Genomic DNA, 18,539 nt, shown 5'->3' on the forward strand with positions numbered 1-18,539 from the left:
CCCTGCTTCAGTCTCTAGGATAGGGAACAGGCATATTCCTGTAACCTTGGCTTTACTTAAGTTCCAAAAGAAATTCTCTGTTTTCCTGATTGCATATACTTATCAAGTAAACATTTATTGAATCCTTCCTCTGTAACAGACTTATGTTTGCAGAAATCAAGGTGTAAATGCTTTTTGAGATGCCTTTGTGTATACATATATTTTCCAATACATGTTTTATGCATATATGTACATAAGCAACTACACATATGTTTGTGCATATAGACAGACAGTGCAAGCAGTGCTAGTGTGGCAATAGGAACAGAGAATATGTGTTGAGGGTCACTCATGAGTTAGGAAGTTCACTGTAAAACCCTAGAATTCCCTCTCTGTAATTAGGAAAAACCATACTTAAATCCAACCAAAGGAAAATGAGATTCCCAAGGTCAGTTTACTTCACTGTTACAGTTGAAAGAATATGGATCGGAAGGCAGCCTTTGATCTCTGTCTTTTCCTTATTTCTGCACTGCACTGACTAATGAAAGACAGGCGCCTTCATGGCCGTTCATTGTACTGCAGTTGGGCACAGCACACACAGCACTGGGACGATACTGCTCTGCTCCAGCAGCTGCAGGGCCATTTGTTAGCTCGAAGCCCCACTTTCACTCAGTTCCCCCCAGTGGAGAAGGTGAGGACTTTGTGTTCAGTAGAGAGGGAGGGAAGGTAAAGAGAACCCTGCCCTGGACGGGGCAGCTTGGCCTTGGGTCTGAACTGTCCCAGGTCAGGGACAGTTGTCCTGAGAATCGCTGCTCTAAAGATGCCTTTTGACAAGAGACTGATGATAGGGCACGGAGCTGGAATTCACTCTCAGGTCCCAGTATTACAGATGATCTCAGTAACGTCCTATTTGAAAGGAAAAATATCAAACAAATGTCAGCTAAATATCAAAAAGTATCTATCTTCTGTCTGTGTGTGTAATGGGTAGGGTGACAGTTTGTTAATTTTCTTATGTCTCCAGCCTCAATCCATCTGCAGTCTTGTTGATATCTCTCGGTGCTGCTGAGAGCTTCTGACCTGCAGAGCGCCAAGCAGCTTGGTGCCTAGGAAGTGACTTTGACTAGAGAGGGCAGAAGACAGGTACATGCCTTAGACTAGACTGTACAGGATGTTTTGGTTTGCTCCTTAAGTAATCCAGGACTTTATTTACACCTCTGAACAAAGCTGCAAGCAACCTTCAGACAAGGAGGGTGCCCCTTGAATAAAAAAAAATGAGAAATGCCACTTGTTTTCCATTTAAAAACAAAAAACTGTAAGTAGCCCAGGTTTCCTGCTTAGTTTTGAACTACATATCCGTACAATTTATTAATATATAAGGACTTTTAGAAAGTTCATAGTCATTTGAAAACAGTATTTTCAAATCATCTATTTCTATTTGAACCACTCATTCTTAGGATTTACACGGACAAAATCTCTGGACATTTGGTGAAAGCTTTAAGACTCATGAAGCCAGTGTCTGTCTCCGTGAAAGGGGCAGGAGGAGGGGAAGCTGGCAAGGGCTGTGTAATGCCTCTTCCCACTTCTGACGCCCATTCTTATCTCAGGCTTTGTTGGACCCTGCACAGCAGGGCGGGGGAAGGATAGAATTGCAAGGAGAAATTGTGTTTGCTTTTGTTTAGTGAAGCCAAAGCTTAATATTATTTTTATGAACTTAATGTAAATGATATCTGACATGAGGAAAAGAAATCTTAAGGATTCCATAAACATGCAGGAAGAATATCTATATATATTTATAAATTGTGTATTAGCAGAATCTCCACCCTTTCTGAAAAAAAATGAGAACTGGTTAAAAGAAAAGGGATTAAATTGATGCATAAGTTTCTCTGTGCATGGTGAATGTGGAAGAAAAGAGTCTCACTTGAAGATGCCATTCCACCACTAGATTTCTATAGTCAAGCACTCTCAAGGCTTTGTGCTCCTATATTTCCCTTTAAACAAATCATTTCCACTTCAATTTTAAGTGAAGTTTACTTTTCAAAATCAGTAGCCATTAGGAACACTTTTTTTTTCTTTTTGTATCATATGAGCCCGAATAGATTACAAAACAATAGCCTAGTTATACGTGGAGAATAAGACACGGGGAGGGTGGATGAGGGTTGCTTTCAGAGGGACTGTCATTTATAAAAGGAGTGTTGACTTCTAGCCATCCTCAGCTTAAGTGTAACCTCACTGCTCCCCAGAAAAGATTTTAGTGACTGGCTGCTGTCCAATCACTACAATAGTTTTTTTCCTTTTGGTTTTGTGTTGTGTGTTTTGTGTTGTTCATTCTCAGTGTTTTGCAAGCTTAGTTCTGGTGAGAGAGATTGGTCTGTTCTTCGACATCTTTGTGACTTATCAACCCATGACACAACTCTGCCATCACTTGAGCTCACTGGCAGAAGTCAGCCTTGTCTATGAGAAAGGTCTGACTGAAGTCGGGTGAACCTTCAATTACAGGAAGAGCTAAAGTCTGGGGTATTTTAATGTTTTAATCTGTTTAAGAGGTTTCTGTTACAGAAAGACAATTTGTAACATTTTTACCTTAGCAAACTGCCAGCAAACTGGCCCTGTTCTAATCCCACATTCATCATGATTTATATTCTCCATGGCAATGTGCTATAACCTCACAGTGATACCACTGTGGTGTAGATTGACTGCATTCCAAATGCCGGGAATCACATACATACTGTTTTTACTTTTAAATAATATTCAGACACCAGAATAAATACCATATGTGCACTGATGCGGGTTACAATGGGACCTTGTCATTTCTTGTGAGGGAGAATGTTCTTTGTTTCTGGTTCTTATTTGAAATCAGTATGCAAAAGGCACACATGAACATTGACAGCATCTGTAAAGGCTTTGGTCATTCCAGGCTAGAGATGCGGAACGATTCCTTAACATGTAACGTTTAAAGCTGTAAATGTTGTTGCTTATTGCCACCATCCCTCACGGACACACAGACAGGCAGGACTGTTGTTAACTGACGTTCCTAGGGTGGTGTATGGGTTTTCCGTTCTGTATCTACAATATGCAGCCGTTAAAGGACATCTGTTGAAGAAAAATTAGCTCCCTGAGCGCTGTTCGTAGGAACAGTGAGACTAACAGGCTGCTGACATTGGAACAGGGAGAATAACACACTGGATAATGGGGATGGATGGATTGATTGGAAAGTCATAATTCAGTGGAAAGCCTAATGCCATCCGATGCCATAGACGCCGAATTTAGGTGGCCTGACATCATCAAAATGTAGACGATCAATCTCTCCTAGCCATTCCACCCCCCCCCCACCGCCATGATACTGAAAGATTTAAAAGGTTCATAAAGTGTAGAAATACCTTTCAAATCATGTGCTTTAAGTTTTTGTGTTTGTCCCTCCTGGTTGGAGTTCTAATCCACTTAGACATGTTTTTAAACTAGACACAGCAGAATTCATTTTATATTTGTACAATCTGCAGCAAGCTCCAACGAGCTAGTCTACATTCACTTCTGGGGAAAGAACTTCAATCCAGGTTTGAATTATTACCATTGGCTTGGCCTTATTGAGTTAGTGCTTAAAACATTTTCATAATATTTTATACATGATGAAACCCTAGGCATTGATATTGATGGTCTCCCTGCCCTTCTGCACCTCTATCCCCACCCAGTCTTGTGAGCCCAGAATATATAGTGTGAGATTAATGTGTGAGGAATGCATCATAATGCACCCCTGACATTTTGTCTGGCACATGCCTCAGAGTTTGGGGAAGTCTTGCCTCTCTTAGAGCAGCGTGTTCCGTTAGAAAAATGCTCAAAAGTTCTTTTTTTTTGAGGTTAGGAAGTTAGGTGATAAATATATGCCTTTAATGTGTTGTCTTTCCTTGGTAGCTTTCCGGATGATCCCATATCCCCTGGAGAAGGGACACTTATTTTATCCTTACCCAATCTGCACAGAGACAGCGGACCGGGAGCTGCTTCCCTGTAAGTGTCATTCCCCTGCACCTCCTTCATTCGGGGAGGGGGACATTGCAGGATACGTGTGGATATTACCCTTATTAAGTTTCTCCCAAGCCCTGGCCATCTGTACTAGCACAGGTACTGAAATGACTTATGTGAATGGGCTGGCTTCCTGTTTGTCTGAGTCTTTCCACATTTATCAGAGGGGAAGGTACCAAGGGCCCAAGGGCCTGAAATTTAGCAGAGCCGTCATGTATAGACTGGCATGAGCGCACAGACATAGTGTCTTCTCTGCAGGCTGCTTTGTCATGGAAGGGTCTACTTAGGCTCTCCTGCAGGTCTGAGGCAGTCTGGACAAGCTGGGGTCTGAAGAGGAAGTGCTGACATCAGAAGGAGCTGCAGTTGGGTCATGGGTTGGAGGCAGGACCAGGCCACTGCTATCACTGCCAGAGGCAGAGTCCTGACTGGAGAAGGCTGGTGTGCTTTCTGTCCGTGGTGATGCCCTTGGCCAGACAGTTCCTGTGAACGTCTGGTGGGTTGCACGCACTGGGTTGGCTGAGGTGCAGCGTACACTTGTGGCCTGCGCACTGTCCAGACAGTTCCTGTGAATGTCTGGTGGGTTGCACGCACTGGGTTGGCTGAGGTGCAGCGTACACTTGTGGCCTGCGCACTGTCACGAAGTGTGGGAGGACAACCCTACGCCCAAGCGCCTTGGGCCTTCACAGCCTGATGCTCATGTGCTAACGTGTGGAATGGATTGTTTTGGTTTACTGTAATACAACATTGTTTTGTCAATCCAGGCTAAATCGCTATTATCCAATCAGACTCTGTGAGGGATCATATCTAAGCTCTTCTTGTGGCCCTGACTTGGGAAATATTTTCCTCCCTCAGATGCTAATCCCCCTTTGGCTCTTTCCCCTCTCCACCCCCCCCCCCATTTTGTCTTTCCTGTCACTCTTTTTTCCTTTACTAGCCTTGGTGATATAATATCTAATAGCTATAGCATATAAATATTTTCCTGAGAAGAGTGTAACTTTGGAAAGCTGGTACATAATAAAATTCAGACACCAGCATTACTGATGCAGTCATAAATCTTCAACACGGTGACACCCGGATACAGAAGTCATTGCTGCCATCAGATTGGGCCCCTGTTGTTTAAAGAGCTGGGAGAGCCCTGTGTTGTCCTTATGTCAGAGAGTCATTCTAAAGGCATCTGGTGCCTCACATGACAGTCATTTAATTTCAGAACTCCCCATGTGGGCCCATAATTTACCTTTTGATGCCCCTCCATTAAGATCCTCATTAAAGTTTCCATTTCTTGGTAGAAAGGCAGTTTTCTGAAAAGTACCATGTACACAGTCACACTTGACTTGGGAATTCCTATTGGAAATATGTTGTGATTTATATAGGGTTTTGCTGTTTTGCATTTGCTTTTGAGAAAGGAACTCTATACATTAAGCATGGATGGTGCTCACAGGCAGCAGAGCCAGGAGGGAGCTGGGGGATGCCCAGTAGCTGCCCGTCTCATTGGTCGAGGGGAGTCATACTCCCCAGGGTGCTTCTCACTTGAGTCCTAATGGTTGCCTTCTGGTTTTCTCCTCAGCTTTCCATGAAGTCTCAGTTTACCCAAAGAAGGAACTTCCCTTCTTCATCCTCTTTACTGCTGGATTGTGTTCCTTCACAGCCATGCTGGCCCTCCTGACACATCAGTTTCCAGAACTTATGGGAGTCTTCGCAAAAGCTGTGAGTGTTCACGGAGAGGGGACCTTAGGCAATGAACAGGTGGACAGAGAAAGTTCATCATCATTAGAGCAATCGATGCTGGAGACCGAGTGAGTGCAGTGTTTATGCGTGCCTCCTCTCGTTTCCCAAAGAGATCCTCAACACCTTCCAGAGTGCACAAAGTCCAAAGGATGACGTAATTTAGGGAATCCTCCTGGAAAGTGAGAAATGGGTGGGGCTTGTCTAAACTGAATGGTACTTTCTAGTCCTTGGATATTGTGAATCTTTCATTCATGAGCTTTGTTTCCCAAGATTATTTATGTGATGTTCTTAATGGCTACAAACCCTTGGGCTGTTTGGGTAATGTACTGTGAGAATGTGAGAAAGCTTGTAGTGGAAGTGAACCAAGATGACATTTAGAAATAGGAAAATTCACACAGAGCCTAGTGAGAGGGTGGGAAACAGAACCCTAGAGGAAAGCATCTGCCCTGCTTGTTAAGAGCCAGATTCCCTGGAGAAGCCTGATCATTTCTGTCAGACTTATGAGAGTCTATGTTCTAATCTTGCCATAGTGACCTGTCAAATAGAAGGAATAGAGAAAAAGTGTGAGATGCTTCCCAGCCATCTGATTTGAACTTGCATGGTGTCAGCAAGGATGGTCTGTCTCCACACTTCTGCCTCTACAGTGGTCCTACCAGGTCTTGAGTCAGCTCCTCATCCACAAACTCCCTGCTCTCGCAGGCCCCTCCCTGCCTCGTGGCTGCCCGGGTCAGCCTCCTTATGCTGTCTCACCCCTGCCTCGTCTACAGACACAAGACAGAGCTATCTAAATTTCCAGTAAGAATGTCACTTCCCGGCTTTTTATCCTCTGGTTCCCAATGATTTTAGGACAAAAATCTATCCAGTCCTTTTGTTTGCCCTAAAGACTTATTTCTTGTTCACTACTGTACTCACTTCAGTTGGGGGCACGTCTCCATGAACCCCCAGAGTTCCATGAAGGCCTACATTAGCACACATGATTAACGGGACATTGTCTGTGCCCCATTAGATTTCAGTCTTTAAAAGCAAGTCTGCGCCTTTCTAATATCTGTATTTCCAAAGCTTTACACAGAGCCTTGATCACTGTAGGTTCTCAATAAATGATTATTAATGACTGAATAGCAGCAATCTCTGCAGAAAAGATAAACAGTATAAAAACCAGATGCCATTTAGTGTTTCTCCCCTTCCCTTGTGATCATAAACCCTGACAGGTGAAAGGGTCCTCAAGTAAAGTAACGTCTACTGTGGCTGTGAGAGGCCATCTGGGTGCATCAAAAATACCTTTATACACAGGCTCAGTGTGAATACTGCTGTGCACGGGTTCAGTGTGAATACTGCTGTGCACAGACCCAGTGTGAATACTGCTGTGCACGGGCTCAGTGTGAATACTGCTGTGCACGGGCTCAGTGTGAATACTGCTGTGCACGGGCTCAGTGTGAATACTGCTGTGCACGGGCTCCCCCTGTTTCACATGGTGCCCATTGCACCAACGCCCATTCAGAGCTCCATATTGTACCTCTCACGATACTTTCACTTCTACTCACACTTGTTTCACACTCTGAGAGCTCAGCAAAGAAATCTGCTCTCTCACACGGATTCTCGGGACAGCTTCTCTACACAAGGCCAACTTGAACTTCTAGCTCCCTTCTCCTTCCTTCAGGAAACTAAGTTTTCTTATGTTTCTTACATACTTTCTCAAATCAGCATTGCTAAGTTGCCGCCCTGGATGCCTTTAGTCCCAGGGCCTGTGCTATCCATTGTCTTCTCTGCAGCTAGCCTCTGAGGGAGAGGAGCAGCAAAGATTCTGGTGTTAAAATGTGTAGTCAGGATGTAGTTCTAGAGCTAGACAATTACTGTTCCCATTTTTTTGTTTCTCCTCTAAACACTCTTAAAACATGTACAAAAGCACCTCATTGTTCCGACACTCATTATTAAGTAGCAGATAACCCTTGCTGGGGGGATGGGCTCTCAGAGACCCTTAGCCAGTAGTGCTCCTGGCCATACCATCAAAACTCAGAATCTCGATGTTCACACCCAGAGTCTGTATTTTTAGCAGTGATCCCACAAGCCTTTGAGGGTGGGAGTTGAAGATTTTATACCCTCTAAGGAGTGTGGCTTCAGAGAAGGTAAACCTTTGAGAAGTCATTTGAGGTTCTGTCATAATCTGTCATAGCTATTCAAGTGACAGCTGTCCAGAATTAGTAGTTTCAGTCTGCCTGTACCTTGGGACACCAGGGGAGCTTAAAGATTACTGATAGCTGCCCTCCCTAGGACCTGTTGCCTACGTGACCCAATGCAGTGTGGGCATTAGAGTTTTCAGTTGTTCCCTGGAGATTTGGGTCTACGGTCGTGACTGAGAAGCACAGAACTGAACGGCTGGTGTACAGCAAAGGCATCAGAAGCAGAGCAGATAGCAAATAGTCTGTGGACAGGTTATACAGCAGTCTCTTCAGAAAGCAGGGCGTTTAGCACTGGCTGTTCTCACTTCAGTTTCCAAAGCATTGGTCTCACATCTAGAATCAAATGAAATAGATGGCTTTGCGGTGTTCCTACTCTCTACCGTGCTGTGGCTGTGTGGTCAATCACTCATTTAACAAGCATGCTTTTAAACCTCAACTCAGAGGCTCAAAGCTGCCTTGCCCTTTATGGCATTCTAGCAGTGTCTGATCTGGAGAGGTTCAAGAAGAGAGGAAGATGGGTGTTGGTGTGAAGAAGGCAGGGGATCTCAGAAGGGCCCTGTGTGTCCCGGGCAGACTCCTCATCTGCACCTCCTCAGTCCATCAGACCTCTGGGAGCCCCTGCCCAACACCTGGGGGTTATCACAGCTGCCCCGTAGGCTGTCTGCAGCCATTCCCAGCTTGAGAAAGTGGGTTTTTTTCTGTCCTCTCCTGAGATAATGCCCTGGGTGTGATGACTTTTAGTAGATGCAGAGAGATTGCACTGCCACCCCTCAGGCTCCACAGCGTGGGAACTCTAGCACACTCACTAACACAGCCAGTCCCAGCACCCTTAGACAGTGAGTCACTGGAGAGGCTGAGACTGGCTGCTACAATCTAATCTACCTCGATGACTTGGGACTAACCCTTCCTAGAATGTTTGCTTCTTAAGATAAGGCAGCTCATATAAGTAAGCTATCATATAGGCCCAGCTCTGCCCAGAATGTGGGAAGGTCAGCACTCTGACCCCTTCTGCTCTTGAGGGCCTGTCTTTCCTCCTCTGCCCTCACTCTTTGAGCTGCACCCCTAACTTCTGCCTCATCTTCATTTATAGGCTTGGACTCTTTGAAGTCTGATATTGATTACAGTAGGATGTCAATTGTCTGCTTGCGACAGGGCACCTGGAACCTATTCAGATAAGCAAGGGGTTTCCACTGTGAACCCAGCGAGCTGCGAGCCGTGACCTTCCATTCAGTGACGGTGTCTCAGCGAAAAGAGAACGAGGCGATTGAAGTGCCACTTTCTCCTTTTTTATGAGCTCAGTTGTATTTTGTCACCAGTGGACACTAATTGAGTTATGGGGCACTTGGGTTAGAAATGTGACCGTGTCTCTCTGCCCTCTGGACTGAGGTTTGGGACACTGAGATAGATGAGTTGATCCAAGTTGCCTGGTTTTGCTCATTGAGATTTAACTCTTTGGGCAATAAATTTTCCTTTTAGTCTAGAAATGAAACTGCTGTTTCTCTTCAAGCATTATTAGGCTTCTGGTCAAAGGCACTGATGGTTTCTCATACATCTAAAGAACCAGCTGAGTGTCCTAAGGCACCCAAGGAGCTAGGCATGTTCCTACAAACCTTTGTACCTCCGGATGAGAGCCACTGACCCTGAACTGTTGGTGATTAGAAGCTCGTAGTCACTTCAGAGGCCTCTTTGCTTCTGTAGCTTCTTTGTAGGTATGGATACAGGAGGGGTGGGGAGGGGTCCTAAGAAGGAAGGTGGTCTGGATATAAGAGGGTACATCTCAACTGGGCTTCTGTAAGGAAATCTGTGAGGCTGTCCAGGGAGATGCTCAAAGGGCCCTTCCTCACTCACTAGGGACATAAGGCAGAAAGAGTAGGTCATATGTACACTGGAGGATTGGAGTGTCATTTCCTCACAGAATCTCAGTAAGAAGAACAGATGTTCTAGTACGATAAGCAAGACCACTGTGTCTTGCCCTGGGGAAAAGGAGGAATCATAGACCTCAGAGTAAAACGTCTGGTCTAAGTCAAGTTAATGCTCCCCAGAGACAAAAAACAAACAACCGGAGCCGGTCTTTATTTTTAAGTTATGCTATGACAGTTTGCCTCATGCTGTACTGTGGCGGAGTGCCTCCCCTCCCCATGCCCACACTTTAGGTGTGGAATTGTGAAGGGTACAGCCTGTGAGAATGCCTTTCCTCCCATGGCTCTGGCTCAGGGTTCGCGTGCAGAGTGGTTCGTCTCCTGTGTCTTTCCAACCTCCCCTGTGCCTTCCCATCTTCCCTAACTCTGCTCAGTACGGTGGCAGTAATATCACCTTGCTTATTGGCCTGTGCTTTCCAGTGCCTACTAGAATCTGCTATGTCCCCACAGCCTGTCACTTGGGTCCTCTTCATGGAACTGAGCACTGTATGCAAGTACTGTCACCTCTGCAGCCTCGGTCATCTATCATTGTGTGCCTCTCACTGTGAATAGCACAGACCTTGTACCTGTGTCATTTTATAGATTCAGGTTTATAGCACTAGTGAAATCGACGTATTTGGTCTATATCATCCTTTTAACCCAGGATGTTGGAAAAGCTTTCAGAGGTAGCCAGACGGATCATCCCTGGACCCAATGTTTCTACAATGCTTTCCAGCCTTCTTCATGATGGGACACGGTCCATTTCTAAACTGGGAAGGATGGAACCTCCATCCTGCAGGTTCTCAACCTAATGCTGTGACCCTTTAATACAATTAATTCCTCATGTTGCGGCTATCCCCAACCATAAAATCATTTCTGTTCCTACTTTACATTTGTAATTTTGCTACTCTTATGAATCGTAATGTAAATATCTGTTTTCTGAGAGGCGCTGCTGTGGAGTAACTCTCCCAAGTCTTTTGGCATACTCACAAAAGAATATTTTCAGAATATTAGAAACTACTGTGAGTCTTAATACCCACTGAATAGGGAGCCCTGACATCCGAGACTGCCTGTTTCTCAACGGCATGTTCAGCCTGGCACTCAAGGCTGACTGAGCTTTTCGTATTCTGACGATTAGTTAGACCTCGAGTGTCCCCTTCACACATATCTGCAGCCACTGTGCTGGCAGCGCACCTCCTGACATGTCTTCCACCTACTGGACTCTATTTTAATTGTATCACTGTACAGAGTTTTCCTAGATCTTCTCAACACGTCTCCTCTCTACTGCAGCCTGGCTTCTCTTTCCGCTCTAAACACTGCTATCGTGGCCTGTATACCTATGACTTTACTTTGCCCACATCTCAATGTCCTTGCTCCCTCTACGCCTTGTCTTGGAGGCTTCAAGAGAGGAGGTTTGATCCTAGGGTCCCCTTTTCACATGTAGTACTCAGTTGCCTTACCAACCCGAGGACACTGCTCTTTAGACCTCTTACTCAGACCATGTGACCAGTAAGGGTAACGCTATGTTTACTGGACTGTTCTACCTACTAATTTTGTTTGCACTCAGAACTATGTTCCCACTCCATATTTATACCTACTCCTGAAGTAAAGTAATATGTAAAATCTTTGTTTATTGGCAGTAATGTGCCATGGATAGGGATTAGGGCAAAAGATGAAACAATAAAGAACCAAGTGTTAAACTTCAGCAAGACAAGGCCCTGGTTCTCAGCAGACAGAAGACAGAGTCCTTCTCAATCCTGATCTCTTCCGTAACAAACATCTCTTCTACAAGCTTCTCCTGTGATACCAACTTGTGAATTGAAGTCAGTTGTTCACAAGAACACCATCAGAACAAATTTGAAATTATAAGTATCTGATAAAGCAAATTGTGTTTCTTAAAAGACACATCATTATTGCTCTCTGGGTGTGAAAAGCAGAGAAGTATTTAGTAACCAAGAGAAAAGTTCCCAGAGGTCCATTCAACAGCCCTTCCTGGAGGACAAGGCCTCCCAGGGTGCCAGCCTGCTGCTCTCTCCCCAGCTCCCTGACAGATGACACAAAACATGCTGTTTAGGCTGTGCTTGGAAGACACCAGGAAGCCAAAGCAATGTGGCATTACAAACTTGACTCTTTACATCCCTTTTCCATTTAAAGTAAGCTGTAGGGCCAGATAGACAGTCAAGTGGCCTAGGCTGTCCCCATTGTGTAGCTCCTAGGCCCACTTGATACCCACCCATCATCCTCTTGGGAGAGACTCATCTTCATAGTCGGGGGTAAACTGAACACTGCTGGTATCTTAAGAACTGTGGCAGATGTCAGAGGGCTGAGGGAGGCTGTCAGCAGACACTTCCTTCTTATCTGTCATGCTGGGGGTGGGGCTGGAATGCATCTTCCACTTTCCCTGACATTTCCTGTAAACATGAGAGGGGTGTATGCTCGTGAGGTGTTCGGAGTGGAACATCCTAAGATGCAGGCGTGCACGGAGAGTTGACCTTCGTCTTGGACAGGCTTTCTCCTGACTGCTGTTTTTCTGATTTCCTTGCAGTTCCTCAGCACTTTGTTTGCCCCCTTGAACTTTGTTATGGAGAAAGTGGAAAGCATCCTCCCCTCCAGTTTGTGGCATCAGCTGACACGGATCTGAGGGAGCCTCCCATCCCTCACTTTCCACACCATCCGCCATCTCTTCTGTGCCAACTTCTCATGGACCGCAAGAAAGCATGACTTTGGAAAAGGGAATCATTCTGAGATTTTAAACTGTTCATGGACTCTCAGTTCCTTATTAAAGGCTGGTTTTGTTGTACAAAATTTATTGATGTTCAGTTCTATTTTATTTTGCCGTCAAAACTGATCAAAAAGGAAAAAAATAAATAAATAAACTTTTGTGTATTGCAACAGCCTGTGTCGTCTTCTGTCTTTATTCTAATCCTAGACATCCCACTGTTTCCAGGAATAGGTTTACGCTATTCTCCAAGGATATGGGGTCTGATAAACCCAAGGCAAGTAAGTACTCCATACTCCACCCATGCCTTGAGAAAATAGATTCTCTGGGCTGGGAATACATCTCCGTGGTGGAGTACTTACTTGCCTTGTATAGGGCCCTGGTTTCTGTATGACCAACATTACATACACAAACAACTGAGAAAGGAAAGGAGGTAAATAGAGTCACAAAAGCACTAGTCCCAAACAGAGTGTGTGCACGTGCCAAGCAAGCACAGAGAAGTCATGTTTCCCAGGTGGGTGTAAGCCCAGGTGGAGTACACAGGGCCTCAGTAGGTTGTCCCAGCTTTGTGGACGGGAAGCCACAGGCCAGCAGTCTGTCTGTCACAGAACCTGGCCGCTTACACCATTGTGGCCATTTCAAATGTTTTGTCCAAGAGTACCTTGTACGTTTTCTTATGTTTGCATTTCTGACACTTTAATCTGAGCATTCTTTGAATATTTCAGTGATCTGAACCAAAATGACCATTTGTCCTCTCCACCTCTCAAAGCTTTGCGCATGATTCAAACCTAGCAGAGCATCTGGCTTTGGTTAAGCAAAGGAAGAAAAATAAGCAAACACAAATCCTCCATCTAAAGTGAAAAGTACCTTTATGTAACATCTCAATCCAGTGTGTCTTTTGCACACTTTCTTCCTTTGATTTAAAATCCTAAGTCTTCCTGAGGCACATCAAGGCAGGCAGTGTTCTGGGAAGCACCGTCCAGTCTCGGGGGTTGGGCTCCTGGTCTCTGCCTCAGGGCAGTGAGATGGGTAGGTAAATCTGCAGGGCTAAATTTTTCTGTGTCTGTATTTTGTGCAAACCCGTGATGCGAATGTATAGCCGGCTTCTTCTCTTACAGAATGTATCTAGTGAGAGGTTGACCCCATATGCAATACTGGTAGTGTGGCTCTTGGGGCTATACTTGCCTTGCTGACAACTCTTGACACAAAAGTGAACGCTCAAGTGAGTCAGGTGGTAGAACACGTGACAGGCACAATAAACTTTGAGCTGGAAAATGGCTTCAGATGAGGACCAGGGAAGGCTTAGAAGTATAATTTTTGAGCTGAACAAACAGATTATCTAATGCGATTCTTTAACCTAATAGATGAGGAAATCAGAGATTTCAGCCTGCTGGGGCTGAGACTCTGGACTGTGATAAGTTTTGAACGAGAGGCTTGAGAGCAGTAAGCAGTGTGTAGTGGAAATGGCCAAAAGCCAGTTGTTGCTAGAAACCCTGAGTTGTAGGTAATGAAGCCAAGGAATGCAGGGGGGAGGGGAGGTTTATAACACGAGGTCTCTACATAGCCCACACTGGCCTCTCGGTCCTCTTGCCTGTCCTCCAGAATGCTCAGCTGTCATGTGTGTGTCACCATGCCCAGCTAAAATAAAGATTTAAATATGCTTAGAAAGTTTGAGAATTGGGATGTTAGAGCAGATTCATGGAGTGACAGGCAAAACCTCAGCTTCACTGGGAAGAAAATAATGAATGGGGAAGACCAAGTAGAAACATAGCAGAGACAGATGAACAAGGGTTGTTAGAAGAAATGAGTTCTGGGCCTAAAGGGCTAAAGGAGGAAGGTACCAGCAAATTGCGGGTACTTGCATAAGGGTAGCAAATTCTGTGAGCTTACTAGATCCTCACCCAATAACCCACAGTCACCCTTCCAGCAGAGGTCAGACCCTCTATCTTCTGTTTACCACTGAACTTCCCCACCCTCCTCTCAAGGACATCCAAGGCTGGCCACCACACCCCTCTTGTCTTCCTGCTTCAAGGGACTAATACCCAGGCCATCTTTGTTTGAAAACCCATGGAGAGACACAGGCAACCAAACGCACAACCGTATAGTTCTTACGATGACTAGGTTCGTACAGCTCGCCCCAGGTTGAGGGATCTGACTTGTCACTGAGATGATGACGAGCTTGTGTTGTGTTCTTCCTTCTGTTTTTCTGTCCTCTCACGGAGCTGTGTCAAAGCTCATTCTAAGGATCTTTCTCCTGTGAAGATTCTTAAGTGTCCGGTCATCCATTGTGTGTGGTAGTTAAAATATAAATGCAGCCGTTCTAAATTTAATGGCAATAGATAAATTAGCAATGTACACGGGAAATGACACTTGACAACATAAAATGTTTTATAAACTTGCTTTCAAATTTATTTGGCAGCACTTAGTAGTGCCTACGTTTATAAAAGAGGGGTTTTATTATACATACTTTAATATATTTAGCCTTGAATAATTAAACATTACCAGGTTTTTTTTTTTAGGACTGGATAAGTTCAAACCAGACAAATTTGCTTTTAGTGTTTGGTTATTGGGAGTGTTGTTGTTGTTGTTGTATTATCATTATCATTATTATCCTTTTAACTACCTTCTGTGGAATCTGTTTATGCAAAATCTCTTTTTCAATTGATAGAATGTTTTTCTAGGAAATTACCATTTTCTCTAGGTATTCATATGTGCTACTATAGAGGAACATGTTATGCAGTTTGAGTATTTCATTGCTTCTGGATTTGCTAAGGTTACTTCTCTTTTCCCTCGTTCTGATTGTACAGAGCTTTTCTTTGTGTGAGTGGGTGTAACTGTGGTGTGGGGTACACTTACTGCTGGCGTGTGTGTAAAGGCTAATCGGATGTCCTGATAGAACAGCATCTCTGGAGAAGGAGCCACAGTGCCATCTATATCTTACCCCTGAATAGGACCTGGGAGAAGGTTCAGCTGGCCGCTGGGACTGTCAGTGTCAGTGAAAGCCCTGAAGACATCACCGCCTCACCACTAGCCATGCTGGCTGGATTCATTCTGAGGTTGTCTGATTTCTGGGTGATGTATGCTATGCCTCTGATAACTCATACAGTGCTAACCTCTAGACATCTTGTGTTAGTCTGCCTTAAATGGCAGTGCGTGGCATAGACTCTCCTCTCCATGATATAAATTTCCCTGACCATGAAATGACAAGGTGGGTACTGGCTCTGAGGTTGTGCACATAGACAGTACAAAGTCCTGTGAGCATCCCTAGCAGGCCTCCCCTTGTTTCTACTTCTGTGGATATCCCTGGAAGCAGACTGAAAAGGAAGGGCGGGGCATTACTGAGAAAGCTGTGAGCCAGGGGTGAACGAAAGGAGTCTCTAAGTTCACTGATGCTTAGCCCAAGGCAGCAGACTGGAATGCAGTTTTGTAGGTACCCATTCGGCCTGTCTAGCACATGCTGGGTAATCAGCTATCCACAGAGTACTAATCAAAATGAAATTCTCCTTGTTCAACCACTGACTGGACACAAACAACCACTAGGCAGGCTTAAGGCCACTTATCACCACCTATCAGGTGATACTTAAGTATAAACAAGGTGAATGAAAAATAAATATTAGTTTCATGGAGAACAAAAGATGTACAGCTGGACATGGTGACATATGCCAAATAAGTTTGCTACTCCAGATGTTGAGACAGGAGGATCAAGAGTTGAAGACCAGCCCTATCTACAGAGCAGAAAAGAATATATGAAAAAACAAATATATACAAAACTATAAATTTTTTTGGAGTGTAACTTCCTTCTTTGACTTGGTTATGAATGTCTTTCTGAATGTCCTGCAAGTGTACACATGTCTGGATGCTTCTGAACCCTGACCCAGGGATGTATGATCTTTGTGTTATTGTTGTTGTTGCCATTGCAGGGATACATTGACTAAGATCAGCTTGAAACAGGAAAGGGTTTATTGGGCTTAGATGTAGCAGTCCTTAACAGGGGGAAGCTAAGGCAAGAACTCAAGGCAGAAACTTGAAGAAGGGCCTCAGCCCAGAAGCACAGGTACAGCAGGCACACTGCCATCAGGACTCTGTGGCCTCCCTGCAGAGAACTGAGAGGAGTCCCTACCAAACTCATGGGTGAGCCCACACTCTCTCTTCACTGATTATCTGGGGAGAGACCTCCAGGAACTCTCAGGACACAGAAATTGCAGTGCAGTCTGGGATCAGACTGGTCCGGCCTCTATCTGTGCCCAGAACCACAAGCAGAGCAGGCACACTGCCATCAGAACTTACAGCCTGCCCACAGAGAACTGAGCTCCCAGAGGAGATGCAGGAGTGCTCTTCCTACTGAGCCCAGGGTTGAGCCAACACAATCTCTCCACTGACTATCTGTGGAAAGGCCTCCAGGAACTCCCAGGGAGCAGGGATTGTGCTACTGCTTGGGTCTGTGTCCTTCAGGCCTCCATCTGCACCCAGACCTAGAGCCAGCCCATTGCCATTAGAACTCACACCCTGCCCATAGAGAGCTGAACACCCAGGACTGCTCTTCCTCTGGAGCCCACAGACACAGACACACAGGAAATACAAGCTCCATTCAGAGACAACAAGATTAACTAACATCAAAGATAAGAAGATGGCAAGAGGCAAGTGCAAGAATCTAAGGAACAGAAAACAAGACAACCTGGCAACATGAGAACCCAGCTCTCCCACCACAGCAAGTAGTGTATATCCCAACACACCAGAAAAACAAGATTCAGACTTAAAATCATGCCTCATGTTGCTGATAAAGGACTTCAAGAATCACATGAATAACTCCCTTAAAGAAATACAGGATAATACAGAAAAACAACTACAAGCCCTTAGAGAAACACAGGAAAACAAAAGTAAATGGATGAAAAAACTGAAAAAAACCATCCAAGATTGAAAATCAGAAATGGAAACATAAAGAAAATACAAAGAAAGACAATCCTGGAGATAGAAAACCTAGGAAAGAGGTCAGGAGTCATAGATGCAAGCACCACCAACAGAATACAAGAGATGAATCTCAGGAGCAGAAGATAACATATAAAGCAGATACAACAGTCAGAGAATATGTAAAAACTAAAAAGCTGCTAACTCCAAATATCCAGGAAATCCAGGACATAATGAGAAGACCAAACCTGTGATTAATAGGTGTAGAAGAGAGTGAAGACTCCCAACTGAAAAGCCCAGCAAATATCTTCAACAAAATTATAGAAGAAAACTTTCCTAACCTAAAGAAAGAGATAACCATGAACATACAAGAAGGATACAGGACTCCAAATAGATTGGATCAGAAAAGAAATTCCTCTCGACACATAAGAGTCAAAACACCAAATGTTCCAAACAAAGAAAGTATACTAAAATCAGTAAGGGAAAAGGACATGTAACATATAACGGCAGACTGATCAGAATGACACCAGACTTCTCAACAGAAACTATGAAAGCTAGAAGATCCTGGACAGACATTATACAGACCAAAAGAGAGAACAAGTGCCAACCCAGGTTACTATATCCAGCAAAACTCTCAATTACCATAGATGAAGAGACCAAGGTATTCCAGGAGAAGACCAAATTTACACAATATCTGTCCACAAATCCAGCCCTACAGAAGATAATAGATGAAAACTCCAACACAAGGAGGGAAACAACACCATAGGAAAAGCAAGAAAATAATCTTCTTGCAACAAAAACAAAAGAATGAAGGTACATAGAAAGCCTTGAATCAAATTATATTATTAAAAATAGTGTACAAGCTAAACAAAGAATTCTCAACTGAGGAACATCTAATGGCTGAGAAACACCTAAAGAAATTCTCAACACCCCTAGTTATTAGAGTAATGCAAATCAAAATAACCATGAGATTCTACCTCACACCAGTCAAAATGGCTAAGATCAACAACTCAGGTGGCAGCAGATGCTGGTGAGGATGTGGAGAAAGAGGAACACTCCTCCACTCTTGGTGGGGTTGTAAACTGGTACAACCACTCTGGAAATCAGTCTTGCAGTTCCTCAGAA

The 18,539-nt window shown here is 44.4% G+C and overlaps 1 protein-coding gene across 4 annotated transcripts in view; it reads left to right on the forward strand.

Moving 5' to 3' along the window:
• Positions 1-12,687, forward strand: part of ST7 (suppression of tumorigenicity 7) — a 225,687-nt gene extending 213,000 nt beyond the window's left edge. For all 4 annotated transcript variants that reach the window (XM_080936053.1, XM_080936054.1, XM_080936055.1 and 1 more), the window contains 3 exons: positions 3,883-3,975; positions 5,555-5,694; positions 12,336-12,687. In XM_080936053.1, the coding sequence (XP_080792179.1) occupies positions 3,883-3,975; positions 5,555-5,694; positions 12,336-12,431 (329 nt within the window). In that variant the 3' untranslated portion in view covers positions 12,432-12,687. The remainder of the gene's footprint in view (positions 1-3,882; positions 3,976-5,554; positions 5,695-12,335) is intronic.
• Positions 12,688-18,539: the final 5,852 nt, after the last annotated feature.

The sequence above is a fragment of the Micromys minutus genome (genome assembly GCF_963924665.1).
Source record: "Micromys minutus genome assembly, chromosome: 23".
Classification (NCBI taxonomy): Eukaryota; Metazoa; Chordata; class Mammalia; order Rodentia; family Muridae; genus Micromys; species Micromys minutus.